This window comes from Cetorhinus maximus, chromosome 17 (assembly GCF_964194155.1).
Source record: "Cetorhinus maximus chromosome 17, sCetMax3.hap1.1, whole genome shotgun sequence".
Taxonomy (NCBI): domain Eukaryota; kingdom Metazoa; phylum Chordata; class Chondrichthyes; order Lamniformes; family Cetorhinidae; genus Cetorhinus; species Cetorhinus maximus.
The window spans coordinates 105329225-105347794 of NC_135895.1; the positions used below are offsets into that span (position 1 = coordinate 105329225).

The window sequence follows — 18570 nt, forward strand, 5'->3', positions numbered from 1 at the left end:
TCATGTTTTTTCTATTCCCCGCTGGGGCTCCTGGCCGACCCACTGACCTTAAGGTTGGACGGGCAGGTCCTTTAATTGTTTAAATGATCCTGTCAATGGCCTCAATTGGCCATTGACAGGTCGGCGGGCCCACAGCTGATGTTGCTGTGCCCCTGCCTTCCTGAAAATTTAAATGGGGCAGGATGACGTCGGGGGTTCCGCCAGATCTCATCCCGCGTCGTTTTATGCGTCAGCGAGTGGCCCCGCCCCCTGCTCACCGACGGCAAAATTTTGCTTACCATCCTGATTTGGAAATATATCACCGTTCCTTCTTTGTCACTGGGTCAAAATCCTGGAACTCCCTCCCTAACAGCACTGTGGGTGTACCTACACCACAGGGACTGGAGCGGTTCAAGAAGGCAGCTCACCACCACCTTCTCAAGGGCAATTAGGAATGGGCAATAAATGCTGGCCCAGCCAGTGAAGCCCACATCCCGTAAATGAATTTTAAAAAAAAGTTTCATACGTGTTTAACTCTGTTCTAAGCTAGTGAGGGGAAATGGTGCCAGAACTTTGAGGGATAAATTCTGAGGAAAGATTGCATAAGCCTGTCTTGCATTCCCTTAAGTATAGAAAGCTAATAGAATTTTAGCCTTTATATCAAGGGGACTGGCTTAAAATGCTGGGCGAATTTATACAAATTAAGGATTACAATTATGTAAAGCTCTGGTTGGACTGCACTTGAAGGAAACTTGCATTCATTTCTGGGCACCGCACCTCAGGAAGAACATATTGACCTTAAACGTGCAGATTCACCAAAATGACACCAGGGTTAAATTATTGAGGACGGGTTGCATTGACTAGGCTTGTGATCCCTTGAGTATAAAAGATTAAGCGTGACCTAACTGACACATTTAAGATAATTAAAGAAGTTGATAAGGCAGTCACAGACAAGCTGTTTCCTCAGGCGGCAAATAAAGAGTGAAGCAAGATTAGAGCCAGCACATTGTGGATGAAAATCAGGGCAGTGTTTTTTCACACAAAGGGTTGTAGAGATCTGGAATTCTCTCCTTCAGAAGTCTGCGGTTGCTGAGACAATTATTTACAAAACTGAGATTGATAGATCTTTAGTAGGTAAGGTATCAAGAGATATGGTACAAAGGCAGATAAATAAAGGAAAGGCACAGATCAGCCATGATCTCTCAATGGCTGAGTAGGCTGAAAGGGGTTGAATGGCCTGTTCCTAATGTTCCTATAAAATACACCAGTTTAACTGTGCAGAGCAACATTGAAATTTGAGTTTAATTCTTCAGGGTAGACCTGTAATTTTTCTTTGAGCTTAATGAACAGAAGGTTTTGAAGTATTGCTGAGCAGCAGATCTGAATAGTTCACTCCACTCACATCAGTGGCTAACCCAGGCAGCAACATAACTGCAATAGATTGCACGTGAATGAGTGCCTCAGGTGACTGTCACTCAAATGGATACTCGCTACCTTTTGTGCTTCTAGAGCGGCTAGTTTATTTTTTCTCTTTATGGCCGGCACAGATACGATGGGCTGAATGGCCTCTTTCTGGACCGTAACTTTTCTATGGTTTCTACATCTTGCTCCTCTGTCGCTAAGTTAAAAACCTGAAAGTCCCCTTTGAGCAGCAGTGTGCCGACACCACTGCAGGGGTTCCAGAATGAGGCTAACCACCACCTTCCCATGGACAATTAGGGATGGGCAATAAATGCTGGCGTTGCCAGTGACACCATCCCATGAAGGGAGTAAAAAATAGCTCAAAGGTGTTTGGGAATCATTAAAGCAGCAGTTTAAAATATTCAAAGTGGAGTAATAATTAATCAGTTATTGTCAGGTCTGGAGAATTAAACGAGTATAATTATCTCTGCTAAAATTTTATACAGAATGATTCTTTGAACAAGAATGTCACGGTCTGATTTACTTGTCTGTCACAATGCTGTAGCTCCGAAGTTTTGATGCTTCTTTTGGAGAGTTGCCTGAGCTGTCCGCTGCTGGCCTAAACGTCGATCTCCAGAAACTCGTAGAAGCAGATGCAAAGACAAAGGTAAAAGGCAGACAAGAGACGAGAATCCCGGAACCTGAGAAAATGCAAGCTATGTTGAAAAAAAATGTTGGCTATTTTGGGCAGTGTTCCTATGGATGATAAGTCAGTCCGAAGACTTGATACAACATTCAGAGTCTCCAATTCCCTTTTTTCGTTTCGCTTTGCCTAATGTTATATCTGAAGATTGAACCTTAATCTGATTGTCCAAAATTTCTATGACTTGATTGTCAATTAATGAGATATTACATTTGGTAATGCTTGATCTTGGCTACATGTCCTAAACATAATACAGATTGATGACTAATGTAATTAGGTTTAACCACGGATTATGTTCTGCTATGAAAAACACCAGCAAGAATTGCATAAATTTATTGCAGAGGTACAGATATGTTTTTCTTATGTCATCCACAGAAACCTGAAAGGATGATGGACAAAATTTGTATTCATTGCATTCCTGACACAAGTGCGGAAGTCTGTTTTAAGTTGGCAAGAAGGTTTTGGGAAGCAGGCATACACGTTAGATTGATGACCAGACTTAATGAGGTAATACATGGAAATCACTTGACATTCTGAACACAGAGAACTAACAGTGACAGCTAAATCGAGCCATTGCATTTCAAATTGTAAGACAGTTTCTTATTTTTAATATCTGCTTATAAAACGTGATGGATACAAATTCTGTTTGCTGCAACAGATAGTCACCAGACAATACTTGTCGGACAGAATTTTTCACTTGTTAGGCGGGTGCGTGCCCAATCCGAACGAGAGGGAAATAGTGTGTGATGGCGTCAGGCGAGCGTCCTGATGTCACCGTGCACTCTTGTGATATTTTGCTTGGCGGGTGCGCGCGAGAGGCGGCAGTGCACTCGCCGACAATTAAGAGGCCTGTTAAGGCCCTTAATCAATTCATTAAATCTGATTTTCCGCTGCCCGTCCAACCGTTTGGTTGGCGGGCGGGCAAAAGGGGATTTTCATCCACGGGCGGAATGAGGTTTCCATCAGCAATTAAAAATAAAATAAAACTGTTGAAATCTCATTCACATGAGATCTAATGTGGCTCTGTCACATGTGGCAACATGTTTTCAACATTTTTTGAGGTCTTTATTTATGTTTTTAAAAATCTTCAGCTCCCTGGGGCAGTTCTGTTCCTTCAGGGAGATTTCGGTGCGTGCACCTGCACACATGTGCAAACTTCCACTCTCACCCTCCTCCCCCCACCCCCACCCAGGCAGTGTTATGGCTCCCAGTGGGTGAGTCACGTTGGCAGGCCAGTAATTGGTCAGCCAGCATGAAATTGCAGTCGGGGCCCAGTCGCGGGTCAATTTCGCGATGGCTCCCAGGCCCGCCCGCTGCACACGCCCGATGAGGTAAAAATCCTGCCCATAGTCTCTCATACTCTAGGGACTCGGCATTATTCATAGAAAATACATTTTAATTGCAAATGCAAGTGGGAATTTGTTAGATCTCCAGAAGCGCAAAACGAGGACATTCAGCCCATTATTTCTATGCTGACTATCCACTCGGGCAGTCAACAGCAGTCCAAATGTCATAGTCACTGCCCCTTGGCGTGTGGGCTCGGCGCGGTGGGCCGGGAAGCCGACTGCCGTCCGTGATCGGCGCCGCACGGCGATTTTACAAGGGCGGGTCAATGAAGGCCTGTCCAGCGTGAGACGTGAGTGGCAGTGCTCAGCACTGCCCATGCAGGTGGGAGGAGGAGGGCGAGCAGGCCGAGTGTGAATTATGTGCATGCGCGCGAGTGGGCGCTACATAATCTCCCAGAGGCACAGAGCTGCCTCAAGGAGATGAAGCGCTGTTTGAAAAAAATAATAAAGAAAATAAAAATGTCATAAAACACGTCCCCTCATGTGACCCTGTCACGTGTTTTTAATTCAAGTGTAAAATTTTTATTTGATTTTTATTTGCTTTAGGAAACCTCATCCCGTCTGTGGATGAGGTTTTCCTAAATAGTGCAAAGGCCGCTTGGCCTTTTCGCCTGCCCACTAACCGGAAGGTTGGACAGGCAGCATAAATTTGAATTTAATTCCTTTTATTAATGGCCTTAACAAGCCTTTTAACTGTCAGTGGGCGCGCTGCTGACTCCGGCACGCACCCACCGAATGAAATATCGCAGGACTGCGCGATGATGTTGGGACGCTCGCCTGACCTCATCGCGCGTCATTTTACGCTCGACCGGGTTGGGCGCACGCCCGCCCGCCCAGCTGAATATTCTGCCCATAATCTGTCATCATTGACCAGCATCTTTCCATAATTTAAATGCTTGTATGCTTTTCCCTTAGAATTTACAACAATTTTTGCCTCAGTTACTCCCTATAGAAAGATAGTCTGTGAAACTCTGCACAAAGAGCTTTCTCCTAACCTCTCATCTCAGTCTCTTACTGACTGTTTCAAATTGCTTTCTTCCCTTCATTGACCTCCCCTTCCTGACAGCTAGGGAAATATCCTTCCCCCGCTCACTCTATCAAATCCTTCATTATTTTAAAAACCACGAATAATTCACTTCATGGCCTCTCTGCTTCCCTGTAAATTGTCCCAGTATCTCAATTCTCCCCTCCTAATTATATCTTCTCATCCTGATCAATCAATGTCCTTTTCTAGAATAGCACAGCCAAAAGTACACATAGTACTCTGACTAAGCTTTGCTTTGTACAAATTTATCATTACTTCTTTGTTTTTGATCTCTAATTCTCTATTTAGAAAACCCAAATTGCTATTGGCCTTTACGTTGCTTTCTGTACCTGTACTTTCACTTTTGAATAATACGTGTTAGAATCCTCGGTAACTCTGTTCACCCACATCCTTTAGTACTTATTAAGTATGTACTCACTTTTTTCTATCCTTCTCATTTGTATGTTGCTGCTGCTTGGAGCTACTCCTTCCTGTTGTCTGCTGTCGTGCTATGTTGCGCCATCCTCACATCCACTGTAACTCAGCTGCAAGCGCTCTGTGATATCTGTCACCCAACTACACCTAGATCGACCCCTCTTTGTGCTGCCCTCCACTTTGCCCTCTAGAGAGATCTCTGTAGCTTTTCAGCTCTGATCAAATGGCCGGAATACTGAGTTTTTCTTTCTGAATGCCCCTTTTTAGAGTCCTTTTTGCTCTTGGCATTTCAAGTACCTCTTCATTTGTTTTATGGTCTGTATATGGAATTTTTAGCATATGTCTTAGCGTCACATTTCCAAGGCCTCTATTTTCTTCCACAGATCTTCACTTATTGTCCATGTTTCTGAGGCATGCAGGAAAGTGGACAGAATGTAGCATCTTATGCCTTTTTTCCTCATTACAAGCTTGAATTCTCTTGTTGTTAACACATCCTTCACCTTCACAAAATTACTTCTGGCTATCTCCATCCTTCTAGCTTCTGCATCACATCTGACAGCTCCTGTTACTATTTGTCCTAAATGGACAAACTTATCTATTTGCTTGTATAATTTGTATCACCCCACAATTTTCCACCAAATTGCACATCCCATCTTCTGATTACCCATTCTGCTAACTGGCCTAAAATGCTTCTAGCTGTTTGTGAAAATCCCGGCTATTGTGTTGTCACTAAATTTCTGTTATGCCCAAGTCCAAATCGACTATACTAATTGATTGTCTATGATGTTGAACACAAGGATTCAAATCAAAGCATAGTCTTCAGGAGAAGTGTGGATAAAAGGCAGGGGATAATTGGACCAGTATGTGCAGAAGTGATTCAGTCCTCATTGTAAATGCATACATTTTATTCCTATTGTAATATAATACTTAGATTTCACAAAGTATTGTAAAGTTAGTTTCAGCGCAGAACTTTTTCTACTTTACAGACCGAGAAGGTGAAAGGGACAAAACTGAGGTCCCACTGCTAGCAGTGAGGTGCAATTACAATGTGACAAGTTGACATAGGCAGTTTCCATTATAAAGAGACATGGGGCAGAATTGTCCCAGATTTGCACTCGCGGTAACAGGCAGGATAAAGAACGTTTTTCCCGCTGGCTGAAATGGTGGGTTTTTGTGCCTTATCCCCCCAATCCCACCTCATTAATCATGAGTTCCCGGAAAATACGCCATTTCGATGGCAGGCGGGCTCTCATTTGCCCGCCACGCCATCATCTCACCACTTCATCATGCTGGGCGCCGTATTTAAAGTGCAGCTTCTCAGTGCTTCCAGCCCAGGGCTGCTGCACAGAAGACGTGGCCCGAAAGGCAAGAAGACTGCAGCCCCCCCATTCAGTGGCGCATCCCTTGAGCAACTTTTGGACACTGTGGAGGCCCGTCGTGATGTCCTTTACACACTCGGGCTGCAAGAAGACCAGCAACATCACCAACCCAGTTTGGGAGGTGGTGGCAGTGGTGCTCAGTGCCAGTGCCCTGCAGAGGAGGACAGCCACCCAGTGCCACAAGAGGATGATTGATGCCCTCTGTTCCGCCAGGGTAAGTCACTCTTCACATCACTCTCAACTCACACACTCACAAACCCATCACGAATGGCCCATGGCCCACATTCCTTGCTGGTTCAAGGGACATCACTGTTCACTCTCTCACACTCACCTTCATTGTCTTCATCCCGTTCATGGGACCACTCACCACCCACACATGCCAGGCCTACTTATCATCTGGCCTGGCAGGTGTCCCACTTACACTCTCCCCATCCGTATTCGTGCAGGACAAGCTGGCACACAACAGGAGAGAGAGGTCACAGACTGGTGGAGGAATGCCTGAAATCAAGGTGCTCACAGATCTTGAAAATAATTGTCCAGCAGGCCGGAGGAGACCTGGACCGGTCCTGTGCTGACAGTGAGGTTGGCACTGTTCTACCATGTGAGGATCCAGCAGTGCAACGTCCATCAGACGACCATGCTGTGAGTGATGTGTCCTCTTACACAGGCCACTACCATGCACTAATTATCTACCCGTCCTTTCGTAGGCACACCTGGGTGACAGCTGAAGGATTCCACAATCTAGGGCCTCCAGTTAAGCCCCAAAGAAACCTCTGAAGAGGAACCTGAAGGCACCTTCAATGAAGACCCATCACAACGCTCACTGACACCCTCCACCAATGCAGAGAGACACACCTCGGTGGGACCTAGCTTTAGAGTAGCCTCGGGACCACAATCTGGTGAGCACATCGCACTGTCTGATCCACCTCAGGCGGAGGCGGGGATTTCCCAGGTCCCCGACACTCGGAGGGCTGCTGGAGGCCAGAGATCTGCTGAGTCCGAGTCAGATGATGAGCCTCTGGACTCGGCGGTATCTCAGTTGCTGGAGCTGCAAAGACAAACTCGGGAACATCAGGAAGGGATGTCCACTGCACTAATCAGATTGCAAGGCACGATGGAGGAGTCCTTCCGCATTCAGTCTGAGGTGGTAGTGCTGGCATTGCCAACTCACCGAGGTCAACACTGGCAGGATGGTGGCTGCCATGGAGACCTTGGTCCAGGATGTCACTCCTGCACTGCTGCGCGGGCTCAACTTCACCTCTGACGTCATGGTTGGCCTCCGACAGTGTGTATGTGAGGGGGGTGTGGGGCAGCTTGATCTCACTCCAGCTACCCCTTCTCCTCAAGCAGTCAGCCAGGGGCCATCGGGCACCCATAGGGAGGAGAATCAGCAGCTCGACACCCAGAGCCATCCACCCAGGTGACCCCGGGAGTGTCTGGCCCATTCGTACCCCCTCTTCCAGTGACCCCAGCAGCTCCAGCTCCACAGGTCGAGGAGAGTGTCACTGCCACACAGCAGGACCCCTGAAAGCAGGTCGGGGCCCTCCAGAGGACGCTGTCCAAGGTCATCACTGACAGGGTGTCACAGTCAGCAGGCTGCTTCTACCTCCATTGTGGATGTCCGGGGAGCAGCAAGACGGAGTGGCGAGGTTAGGAAGGTTAAGAAGATGTAGTTGCACAGACTGGGCATGGGTGTTAATCAGCTGTACATACTGTTCACTATTGTAAATAAACTCCCAAGAATGTCTCCCTGCCGATGGCTACTTATCCTGATGAGCAATGTTCATGTGACAACCTGCACAAGATAAAGGCAGGTGTCTCAGTCCAGGGCCTCTTCCCTGTGTCTGTGCAGCCTTCAGACCAAAGTGATGGTCCAGCCTCACACTCCCTGGACACATTACTGATACCTGTACCTCGGCGGTGCTGGTCATTGCTGCCAGAATGTAGTGGGCAGGCACCACAGAGTTCCCTCATTCTCTCTGTGTGCTCTCAGCACCTTTAAGGTGGGGCTGGCCCCCATCTCTTCAGCATCTGTGACCAGGGATGCTGCACTTCTAAAGGGGACAGGTGCTGAAGGTGGACAAAGGATCAGATGCATTTAAAGTTTCACAGCTGCATCTCCATATGACCCTGATCACGGAGCGCAAGTGTGCTGCCCTTGGCCAGACAGGAACCAGACATTGTCAGAGGCTATGTGAAGATCTATGGAGTGTCCTGACCTTATGTCGTCATCATCCTCCTGCGATCGAGCGAGTATTAGGGCCTCCACTGCATCTCCATGACAGGAGCGTTCTCACTGAGGGTATGTGCACTGCCTTCAGCCAGACTGGAGTCAAACATTCATAGATGCAATGTGAGGATCCATGGGGTCTCCTCACTGCACGTCGTCATCATCCTCCACAAATCCTGCAGCTATGAGGGTTTCCCGAGCGCTCCTGCCTTTTTTGGCCAGTGCGATGGCCACATCACCTTCATCGTCGTCTTCAAGGACCTCCTCACCCTCATCCCCATCAGTGTCCTCCTCATCGGAGAGACGTGCAGCTCCTCCATCTCCTCCTCAGCCAGCTCCTCTCCCTGTTACAGCACCAGTTTGTAAAGGGTGCAGCAGGCGATGACGATGCGTGACACCCTCTGTGGACTGTATTGCAGCACCAGACGGTTCCAGGCACTGGAACCTCATTTTCCGCATCCTGGTGGTTTGGTCCACCAAGTTACAAGTTGCAGCATGAGCCTCATTAAACCTTCGCTCTGCTGCAGTCTGAGGCCACCACACGTGTGTCATCAGTCGCATGCTCTGTGGGTAGCCCTTGTCCCTGAGGAGCCAGCCCTGCAGCCTCTGTGGACCCTGGAAGACGTCAGGAATCTGAGACCTCCTGAGAATATAGGAGCTGTGGACACTCCCTGGAAACTGTGCGCAGACCTGCAGGATACATTTCCAGTGGTCACACATTCAGCGAATGGAATCCCTTGCGGTTGACATAGTTGACCCCTTGTTGCCACGGAGATCTGGGTGCCACATAAGTGCAGTCGATCGCACCCTGCACTTGTGGAGAACCTGAGATCTGGGCAATTCTGAGCACTCTTGCTTCCTGGTTTTCTTGGTCTTGGGTGAAATGCACAAAGTTCTGTGCCTTCACAAAGATAGTATCCGTGACCTCATGGATGCATCTGTGGGTGGAGGCTTGTGATATCCCACAGAGGTCACCTGTGAAGCCCTGAAAGGAGCCACTTGTGTAGAAATTGAGCGCCGTGGTCACTTTCATGGCCACTGGCAGTGGATGCCCTCCATGTCCCCGTGGTGCCAAGTCCTGTAGTAACTGGCAGAAATGACCAGCCAGTTCCTGAGACATGTGCAGTCTTTGGTGACACTGGTTCCCGGTCACCTGCAGGAATGAAAGGCGTGTCTATAGACCCTGGATCTAGCTAGGTGGTGAACAGTGACAGCTCACTGTGGCTCTTCAGTGGCGTGTGTGGGGACTCCAGCTGCCCCCTCTACCTGAGGGTGTTGCTCCTCCCTCTGCATAGCCAGGCACCTCCATCATACTCTTCCCCTCTGTCTCCGCTGTCTGTAAGCCTCAGGGCATACAGCTAGGTCACCAGGCTCCATGATCCTGATGTACTCCTCCTGCAGGATGAAAGAGAGAGACACGTGGGTTAGTGTGGATGTACTATAAACCTCTGTTGGTTAAGTCTGAAGGCCCCTTAACGCTTCCTGGAGAGTGCTGTCCACCACTTGGATGGCCAGAGTTTACTGTGCTGCATGTCTGTCTGAAATCCCAACCACCTCCGCCCCACTCCACCTGACCGATTGGCAGCAGCAGTGCCCATTGGACTGCACACTGTGCTGTCAGCTCAGGCACAGGCATTCTCCTAACCCGCACTGCAAGGCTGCACTGTTAGCTTGATCCATGAGGGAGGTGGGTCCAAACCAGGATGCTGACACTGCAAGGGGCTGTGATGCCTCCACCAGTGACTGCTCCATGGCCAGTTTTAGCGAGGAGATTGTACAACGTACCCAGTCGGCCAACTGTTCTGCCATCCACTAAAACACTCATTAGTTTACAGTCTGTGCCTGAGGGATGGAAAGTTCAGGAGCATTTAGTGGCATTTTGATGCCTCTGTGTTGCTTGAGTGGGCAGCTAAGCTAGAGGCCCAACTCCACGCAGGTCAATGTGACTGCACCTGAACTGTCTCAGCTGTGGAAGAATGGTCACTTTATACAAGGTTTCCCTAATGCATGGCCGCTTGCCTACCCCCACCCTGCATGTGCTTGTGCGCTACCATTAACCGCAGTGCAGTCCTTTCCCTCCCTCAAACCTGCTTCGGCCACAGTGCAGATCCCCCTCCAATCTCGCCTTGACTGCAGTGCTCCCCTCAGCTCACCTCAACCTTGAAGCACAACAGGTGACCCTGGCGAGCTCTGTGCAACCTTACAGTGTGCTCACCTCCGAGTCCCCCTCAAAGTGCAGCCCGCCAAGTGTGTGCCTTACGTGTGCTGTTGTGAAACGCATTGGCATGCTCGGATGGTCCAGTGTTGGGGGGAATGATTCCAGCGGGCTGGGCTTGGAATGATATGTAAATTTATTACAATGAGGTTCCCGACCTCTGACGGTTATAAACGTGGGCCGCCATTGACGAGCAGAGTAGACGTTTGCAAATTGGTTTCATGACATTGTGAAACTGGTTTTTGGCCTTCTCGCCATATTGTCCACTCACGCCCAACGCCAGCGGGCATGGAAAATTCCACTGATGGTTTTTATAATGGAAACTCTTGACAGAGCAGTGACAAAAACATGAGAGCTGGAGGTTTGTTTCTGGACATAGGAAGAACCATCAAACATAAGATTTTCAAATATAATGTAGATACATCGAGAGGTAAATCGACTGCCTGGCTTCGTCTTTTCCAACCTTTCTCCTATCTGATTGGCATCCTAACCTTTGGATTAACGCTTTAATCCTTTCTTTTATGTCTATCAATCATTATCGCTGGGTCAAAATCCTGAAACTCCCTCTCTAATAGCATTGTGGGTGCAGCGGTTCAAGAAGGCAGCTCACCACCACCTTCTCAAGGGCAATTAGGGATGGGCAATAAATGCTGGCCTAGCCAGTGATGCCCACATCCCATGAATGAATAAAAAGAAATCAACTTTCGATCTTTACTGCTAATTTCTCTTCAACCTTCCTGTATGAAGGCTCCCGTAATGTGCCTCATTTATCAGTCATAATTATAACATTGATATGTATATAAAGTAAATAAAACACTAATGAAGGTATATTCTATGTATTAGGGAAAAAAAGAGGCATTTAGTATGATCGAAAGCAAAAAAAGAAAGCCTTTTTCCAGATTATGCCACTAGGTGACAGTGTTTAGACAAAAGATAAACTACCAGTAGAAAACAAGTTTTGGAACACTGTTTTCCCCATTGCACTGAAGTTACTGACAGAACTGCATAATCTGGCCAATAAATTGTGGAAATATTGTGATTTTAATTTTGACTAATCCTCTGTGGCCACTTTTGCTTTGTGTCCAAGAAATGTGAGATGGGAATTTTCCACTGTAATTTTAGTATCTAATAACAGCTGGATGTTTGAACACCAAGTAATGAATCATTACTATCATCTCCCTAAATATTAAAGCCATTCTTTGGATCCCACAAATGGTCAATAACCAATCTTGATCAGCTCAGCTACTGGCCATTTGATCTTTTTCTGTCCAGACTGCACGCTGAGATCTGAGACCTTGCAGCTTGACATGGTTAATCATCTTTATTTCGGAGTCCGAGAATGTGATGTCAGGAAGCATGTAACACGTTGTCATTCAGCTCTTGAGAAAAGTGCTCTCCACAGCAACGCAGGTCTAACCGTGAAAGTACGGCAGGTTTTTGTTCTGATAAGGGCATTGCCTCTCCAGAACTTCTGCAACTTTTTACATGTGAATAGAATATGTGAAAAAATAGTCCTCTTGGTTATTTTAAATATTTTGTTGGTAAAGTTTCTGTCAGTTTGGGATTTTTGATTCCCAGGTATGTGATTTCCTCTCAAGTTGTTCACACAGTTATTTTAAACGATGCACCAGCCAAATCTCCTGTCATGCACTTTTTCAGTTTTCACCCTGGGTTATTCATCAATACATTCCTATCAGGTTTGAATTTTCACTTAATGCTGTTTAGCAAATTAACGAAAAGAATGAAAGACCATCGACCTGAAAGTTTAACTCTTTCCTTCTCCTCAGGTGTTGCCAAACCTACTGAGTATTTCCAGCATTTTACTGTTTTCATTTCAGAAAGAATCGAGTACTGCACTTTCACTGCCTTATACTTTTAAGTTTTGTTACTGGAAGAGAGGTGTAATGTACAGTGTTCATAACAGAGCGGAAGATGCTGTGACAGGAATGTTTTAAATAAGAAAATTCTCTCAAAATGGAGGGGGACAGTAAAAAGAATGTTTACATTGGACACCACAATTACCTTGATTTCATTGCACTTGCCCTTCAAAACTCGCATTTTATTGTACTTGGCCTTTGTAGTTCCAAGTTGTTTCAATAGCTTTTGGTCATTGCCTAAATATATGGCAAATTCTGACACTATTTTAATGAAGAGTCACTGATTTAGCACAAATGCATAACGTGTACATCCATTATTGTAATTAGAATATTCTGTAGGATGGGGGTAAAATTTGCATGTAAAGACAGCATTTTGTTGAAATTTAAACATCATCACTGCACTACTAGCAGGTTGTGTACTAATATTAGCTCTTAAAAATCTGGCCTTGTGTTTTACTTCTTTTTAGAAAAAGGTTGCAGCTGAAAGTCTTGAAAAGGGAAGGATATTTGTTCTACAACCAGAAAGTGAAACAGATTTAAAGGTAAGAACAGCAATCTCAACCAATTGTCCTGTCAGTGGAACTCAGTGAATATACGTAGGCCCAATGCAAACGAGTGGAAGGCCTGAAAATGCATAGTCTCTGGAAACCTCGATGTATTACGGTCTCCATCACTTATACTGTGCACGTTCATAGTGTGCAACCGACAATTAGTGCTAACCATTTACCATCACCATAGAAATCAATTAGAAAGTCACTTGTTAAGCAAGTGGCTATTTTGGAAAGACGCAGCTGTTCAACAATCTCTCACAGATCATTCGGGTACGATTACCTTCATTTCCAATCCTCTGTATTTGATTTTGACTTTTGGGTAGTGAGCCGGTCGGCAATCCTTTCCATTGATGTTGATTGCCTGTGATTTTTAGGCCCCAGTCCCACTTACATTTTCTGGACAAGCTTCAGGGGGAAACTGGAACTTGACCCAGTGTCTCAGAATCAGCAAAGCAAATCAGGCCGGAGCTGCCAGTGATACTATAAATGCGCACAGTAAGAGTGATAGAGACTGTAATACGTTTAGGTTAGGTAAGTCATGGGAAGGTGGGATGCAGGCACAATTGCAAAGGGTATGCGGGCATCCTTGAGGGTGACAGTGATCCAGATTATTTTTGTGGGCTCCAGAGGGCCTGCTCCGCTGCCATTTCTGACACCAAAATGGCCTCTGCAGTCTCTGACCAGTTTCTGGCAAAAATAGCAATCGGGTCCCTCTTTGCGTTAATAGACCCCAATTTCCTTATCCAAAGCTGCCAGTAGCAATGGGGCAGAAACCTCAGAATAGAATTTCAACCACGTAGGCGAATCCAAATGTTGTTCAAAACGCAGCATTGAGAAATATATTTTCTTGTTTATCAGAATTATTTAGGCCATTAAGTTAACCTCTCAGAAGCCTGAGGAAAATTGTAACCAAATCTTGCCCATATGGCGAAATATGCACTGGCAGGTTCCAACTAGTGTTAGCCTGCAGAAATCTGTATTGGGGACATAGCTTTACATTATGTTCATAAATGAATTGGATGAAAGACTAGAGAGTTGTAGATCTATGTTTGCTGAGTTAGCAAGTTACTAAGTAAGGTGGTGCAAAGGTAGTGGACAGGTATAAAATTATAATTAGAAAGGCTGATGAAATGTTGGCCTTTATTTCAAGAGGGCTAGAATACAAAGGGGAGTAAATAATGTTACAGCTGTACAGAGCTCTGGTTAGAGCCCTTCTGGAACACTGCATTCACTGGGCACTGCATCTCAAGCAGGTTATGTTAAATGGAGTGGGTACAGAACACATTCACTAGAACGATACCAGGGATAAAACAGTTATATTATGAGGACAGGTTACATAGTCTGCATTTGTATTCCCGAAGGGAGAAGATTAAAGGGTGATCTAACTGGTATTTAAGATGATTAAATGATTTGATAAAGTAGATAGACTAAAAGTATTTCATCAGGTGGGAGAGCCCAGAACAAGGGACGATAACCTTAAGTTAGAGCCAGAAGGCAGAATTTAGCCCTTGATGGGCGTGTGGGCCCCACCGGCTCGGCGGTGGGCAGACAGCCGACCCCCGCCACTGAAACGGGGCCCGCCGCCATTTTGAGTGGGCGGGCCAATTAAGGCCCACCCAGCGGCCTGCCCAACGGGAAGCGCTATGCACTTCCTGTGCCGGCGGGGAGGGATTCCCCATCTGTCAAAGTGCGCTCTTTCACACATGCGCACGAAAGAGCGCACGTCTCCCTGAGGCAATGTCCTGTCTCAGGGATTTAGTGAAAGGTAAGTAAAGTTAAAAAAATAGAGACATTTTAAAAATATTAACGTGTCCCCCTCGTGACAATGAGACGAGACGAGACATGTTAATAATAAACTCATAAAATTTATTAAGTTTTTACAAAACGGACATGAAACTTCATCCCGCAATTGGATGAAGCTTCATGAATAATCTGGAGCCCACTGGGGCTCCTGGCCTGCCCACCAGCCTTAAGCTTGGGCGGGCAGGGCATTTAACTATCTTAATGAGCCTGTCAATGGCCTCAATTGGCCATCGACAGGTCGGCGGGCGGACAGCTGATTTCGCTGTCTGCCCACCTTCCTGAAGATTTAAATGGACTGGGATGACATCGGAGATCCCTCCCGACGTCATCCCGCATCATTTTCTCCTCGGCGAGTGGGCCCCGCTCCCAAATTGCGGAGGGGATTATCCTGGCCAGAGTTACAACAAGTGAATTGTAACAAATACATTCCTACAGGTATTAGGTAACTGCAGCAAACTTCATGAAGTGTTCTGCATTCCTGGCATTTACCCTCTGTTTATCCCTAGGTGTTGCTGTATGACAGAGGAAATGTTTCGATCATAAATAACATTGAGAAGTTTTTGCAATGTGTGAAAAAGTCTGCAAAACTGGCTCCATCAAGGTAAAGTGTTAAGAGAACATGCCTTTTGGTATAAGTATGTACAATTTTGAGCGTGGTACTTTTCATTGATGAAGCGAGCAACGTTTCTATCAAAGCGAACCAAATTTATAAGCCACTAGTAATGTACAATATTGAATAATGCAGGAGAATTACCCTGCATGTCCGGAAATAAGAACTCCTGCTAGTTCCAGTTAGTTAAAAGGTTCTGGGGTTTATGACCCTTTTTGCATGGAAGGTATATTAAAAATGTTACCTTTAAATTAAATCCAGGGATTACGATTGCCATAGAAATAAGAGGATTGGGAAGAAGAGATGTGTTTTAAAGCTCAATGAACAAGATTGTGGGATTTTGCATCCCACATTGAACTGGGGCGGTAAGAGTCAGTTGACACATCCCAGGCGAGATGGTATTGTTTATTTTGGGAATAGCATCGGGGTACAGTGTTGTGCGTTAGCTGGTAATTGTGGATTGCCAGGCAAATTTAAGAAAATCAGATGGCAACTTTTCCACTCTTTCATTAAATTGTCTGGGCGTTTGGTAAACTATTGATGTCTATTTGTGCTTTGATCCCTGCATTAGTTTCCATTAATGTGGAAGGAGGTTGCTTTTATTCCCCATATTTTTTTTAATGAGACTTTTCTCCAGTATTTTTACCTGCTGCTTCAGTTGAAGTTGTAGCAAAGCAAATGCTGCGGATGGGAACTCCCTGGGCAACGTTCTGACCCAGAAGTGAGGGAGAAGGAAAGAAACCCAAGCCCCTTTTTTTTCTGAGTCTGTGTTTGCGAAGACCCACTCCTTCACAATCAGTGTGTGTGGCTGCTCCCATCCTCGCTTTACCATTAAAAAGCACTTCCTGTGTTTCATTTCAATCAGGTTCGCTGTAATTATGCTCCTTTCAACCTGCAGTAGCATCATGTCTTTCCAGCTTTTCTTTTTGTTAACAGCTTTGCCAGCACTATTGTCATCATATTCCAGTTTTAGTGCATTCACTGAACTTACCATGGCAACTGGTATAATGAGCTGTACACTCTAGATAAAAACGTTTGAAAGCAAATGAGGGAATAAAAAGGTGTCATGATACATAATTGCATGGATTTCAGTAAACAATTTTTATTTACCTCAGCTTCAGATGCAGCACAGTTGGAATAGCTTATTACTATGCCTCACTTTGAATGCACATGACATTTAGACGTGTGATTCAACAAGATGTGGGTTTGAGTTCCGTCTATATTTTAAATTTCAAAAGGGAATTTGTGATGCTGCCCAACAACTTTGAACAACAAAGGTTTTGAGGAAAATACACATGTGCGCACATCCCCTGAAAGCCATCTACTTAATCGTAGTATTGACTATTGGGGCTCAGAAAGGTTTGCAAATTCACGCACCAAACAGACAATTTGCATTTTCAATAAGGTAGGGAGGAATTTAATGCCACACCCCCTGAAAGCGGGGCTCTGAGGCAGGGTGGCTGTCTGATGGGGCAGGAGAGTGCAAGGTGGGGGCTTGCCCACTGAAAGGCCTTGTCCCACTGTCGCTAGTATTCAGTCAGTGGTGTGTGTGAAGGATTAGGCATGCGGGAAGACTGATAAGCAAAGGGGGAGTCCTCCTTCATAGGTGCTCAGTGCCTAATCGATGCACACAGCATAGGGAAGGGGGTGCCTGCTGACAGCCACCCCCTGCCATTTCCTTCATCCCCCTCCCCCCTTTTCTGTGACCTCCCCCTTTCCCTGCAACCCTCATCCGGCCCTCAGTCACCTTTCTCCAGGGGTCTAAGGCCCAAGTGCATTACCGGCAACAAATGCAATTCCAGGTGACGGCCCCTGATTGGTTGGCAGCTCTCGCGAGTGAGATTTCTTCCTTTCTGAGGGAAGCCCTGGAATTAAATGCCCCCCACCCCCCGTGGAGTTGGGAGCCTTGGCAGCAGGGTTCCCACTGTCAATTAGGAACTTATTTCCCTCAGGGCTCCCCAGAGATCGGGGGGGTTGGCAGAGGTATCGTCAGTTTTGGTGGTGTCTCCCACCACCCCCATTAAATTCCACCAATGTTTTTTATTTCTGAAACTGTTAACCACAGAAAATATTGTTTAGATTTTTCTGCTTTTCCAACAAACAGGTGCTCACCCAAGAGAAAAATGTGTCCCAAGAGGCGGTTGAATATACCAAGGCAACATTGTGCACTGCGAAAGTATTGAGAATGACACATTGCCTGATGGTAACCATGCAACTCTACTCATGATCAAGATACGAAATTGTTAATATTTGCATCTTTTTGGTAATATCTTGTGGTCTTGCTTTTTTGTGCCTGTAAATGCTATAATTAAAGGGAAAGTTATCTGAAACTGTGGCAACATCCTAAATGTTGAATGTACCAGTCTTCACCATCACTACTTTTCTCACATATTTTGCGCTTTAACAAGTCTTGTTCAGATTCTCACAAAAGCATTTATATTGCACAAAGTTCCACCATGGTGACCCCTCGAACGCAGACCTTTACCGTAACATATTCAATACTGACATGTCTGTGTGTTTCAAACAAGTATGATAATTTATTTCCTTTATCAGAATTCTACTGACATTATATACAGGATACTAATGTCACATATGTGATGTAAGATTTTTAGAATATTGTACTAAGATTATAATGCTGTTAATGTTTTATATATCACTGTGTTAAAATGTTTATTAAATAATCATTAAAACATTTACGGAGTAGCAATTTATGTTTCCCTTGACAATTTTCTCCTCCCCTCATCTCTTTCCTGAAGGCATCAGCTCTTTGCTGGGTACAGTTTCACCGTGGCCATTTTGGATATATGAGTCTAAGTTGTGAGTATCAACAGGTTATTTGCAATTGGTGGGAGTCACAGCCAGGCCTGATTCTGTGCTCATTCTTGATGCCTGTGTATTTCAGCAGAGAACACTGGAGCAATTAGGAATGGGAATCACTGACAATTTGCCTAGTTCCAGTCCAGGGTTGGGGGGGACAGTTCTTAAGTCCCTTTGGACTGCCCTGGCTGAGATCAGCT

At 45.7% G+C, this 18570-nt stretch overlaps 1 protein-coding gene across 2 annotated transcripts in view; it reads left to right on the top strand.

The window, feature by feature from the left end:
* The window catches only part of LOC144692671 (eIF-2-alpha kinase GCN2-like), a 71775-nt gene extending 53515 nt beyond the window's left edge, over window positions 1-18260 (top strand). The window contains exons 20-24 of one of the 2 annotated variants that reach the window (XM_078561764.1): window positions 1946-2047; window positions 2459-2590; window positions 13057-13131; window positions 15450-15544; window positions 17658-18260. In XM_078561764.1, coding sequence (XP_078417890.1) covers window positions 1946-2047; window positions 2459-2590; window positions 13057-13131; window positions 15450-15544; window positions 17658-17736 — 483 coding nt within the window. In that variant the 3' untranslated portion in view covers window positions 17737-18260. The remainder of the gene's footprint in view (window positions 1-1945; window positions 2048-2458; window positions 2591-13056; window positions 13132-15449; window positions 15545-17657) is intronic. The other variant, XM_078561765.1, reaches the window with a different exon arrangement.
* The last annotated feature ends 310 nt before the right edge of the window (window positions 18261-18570 follow it).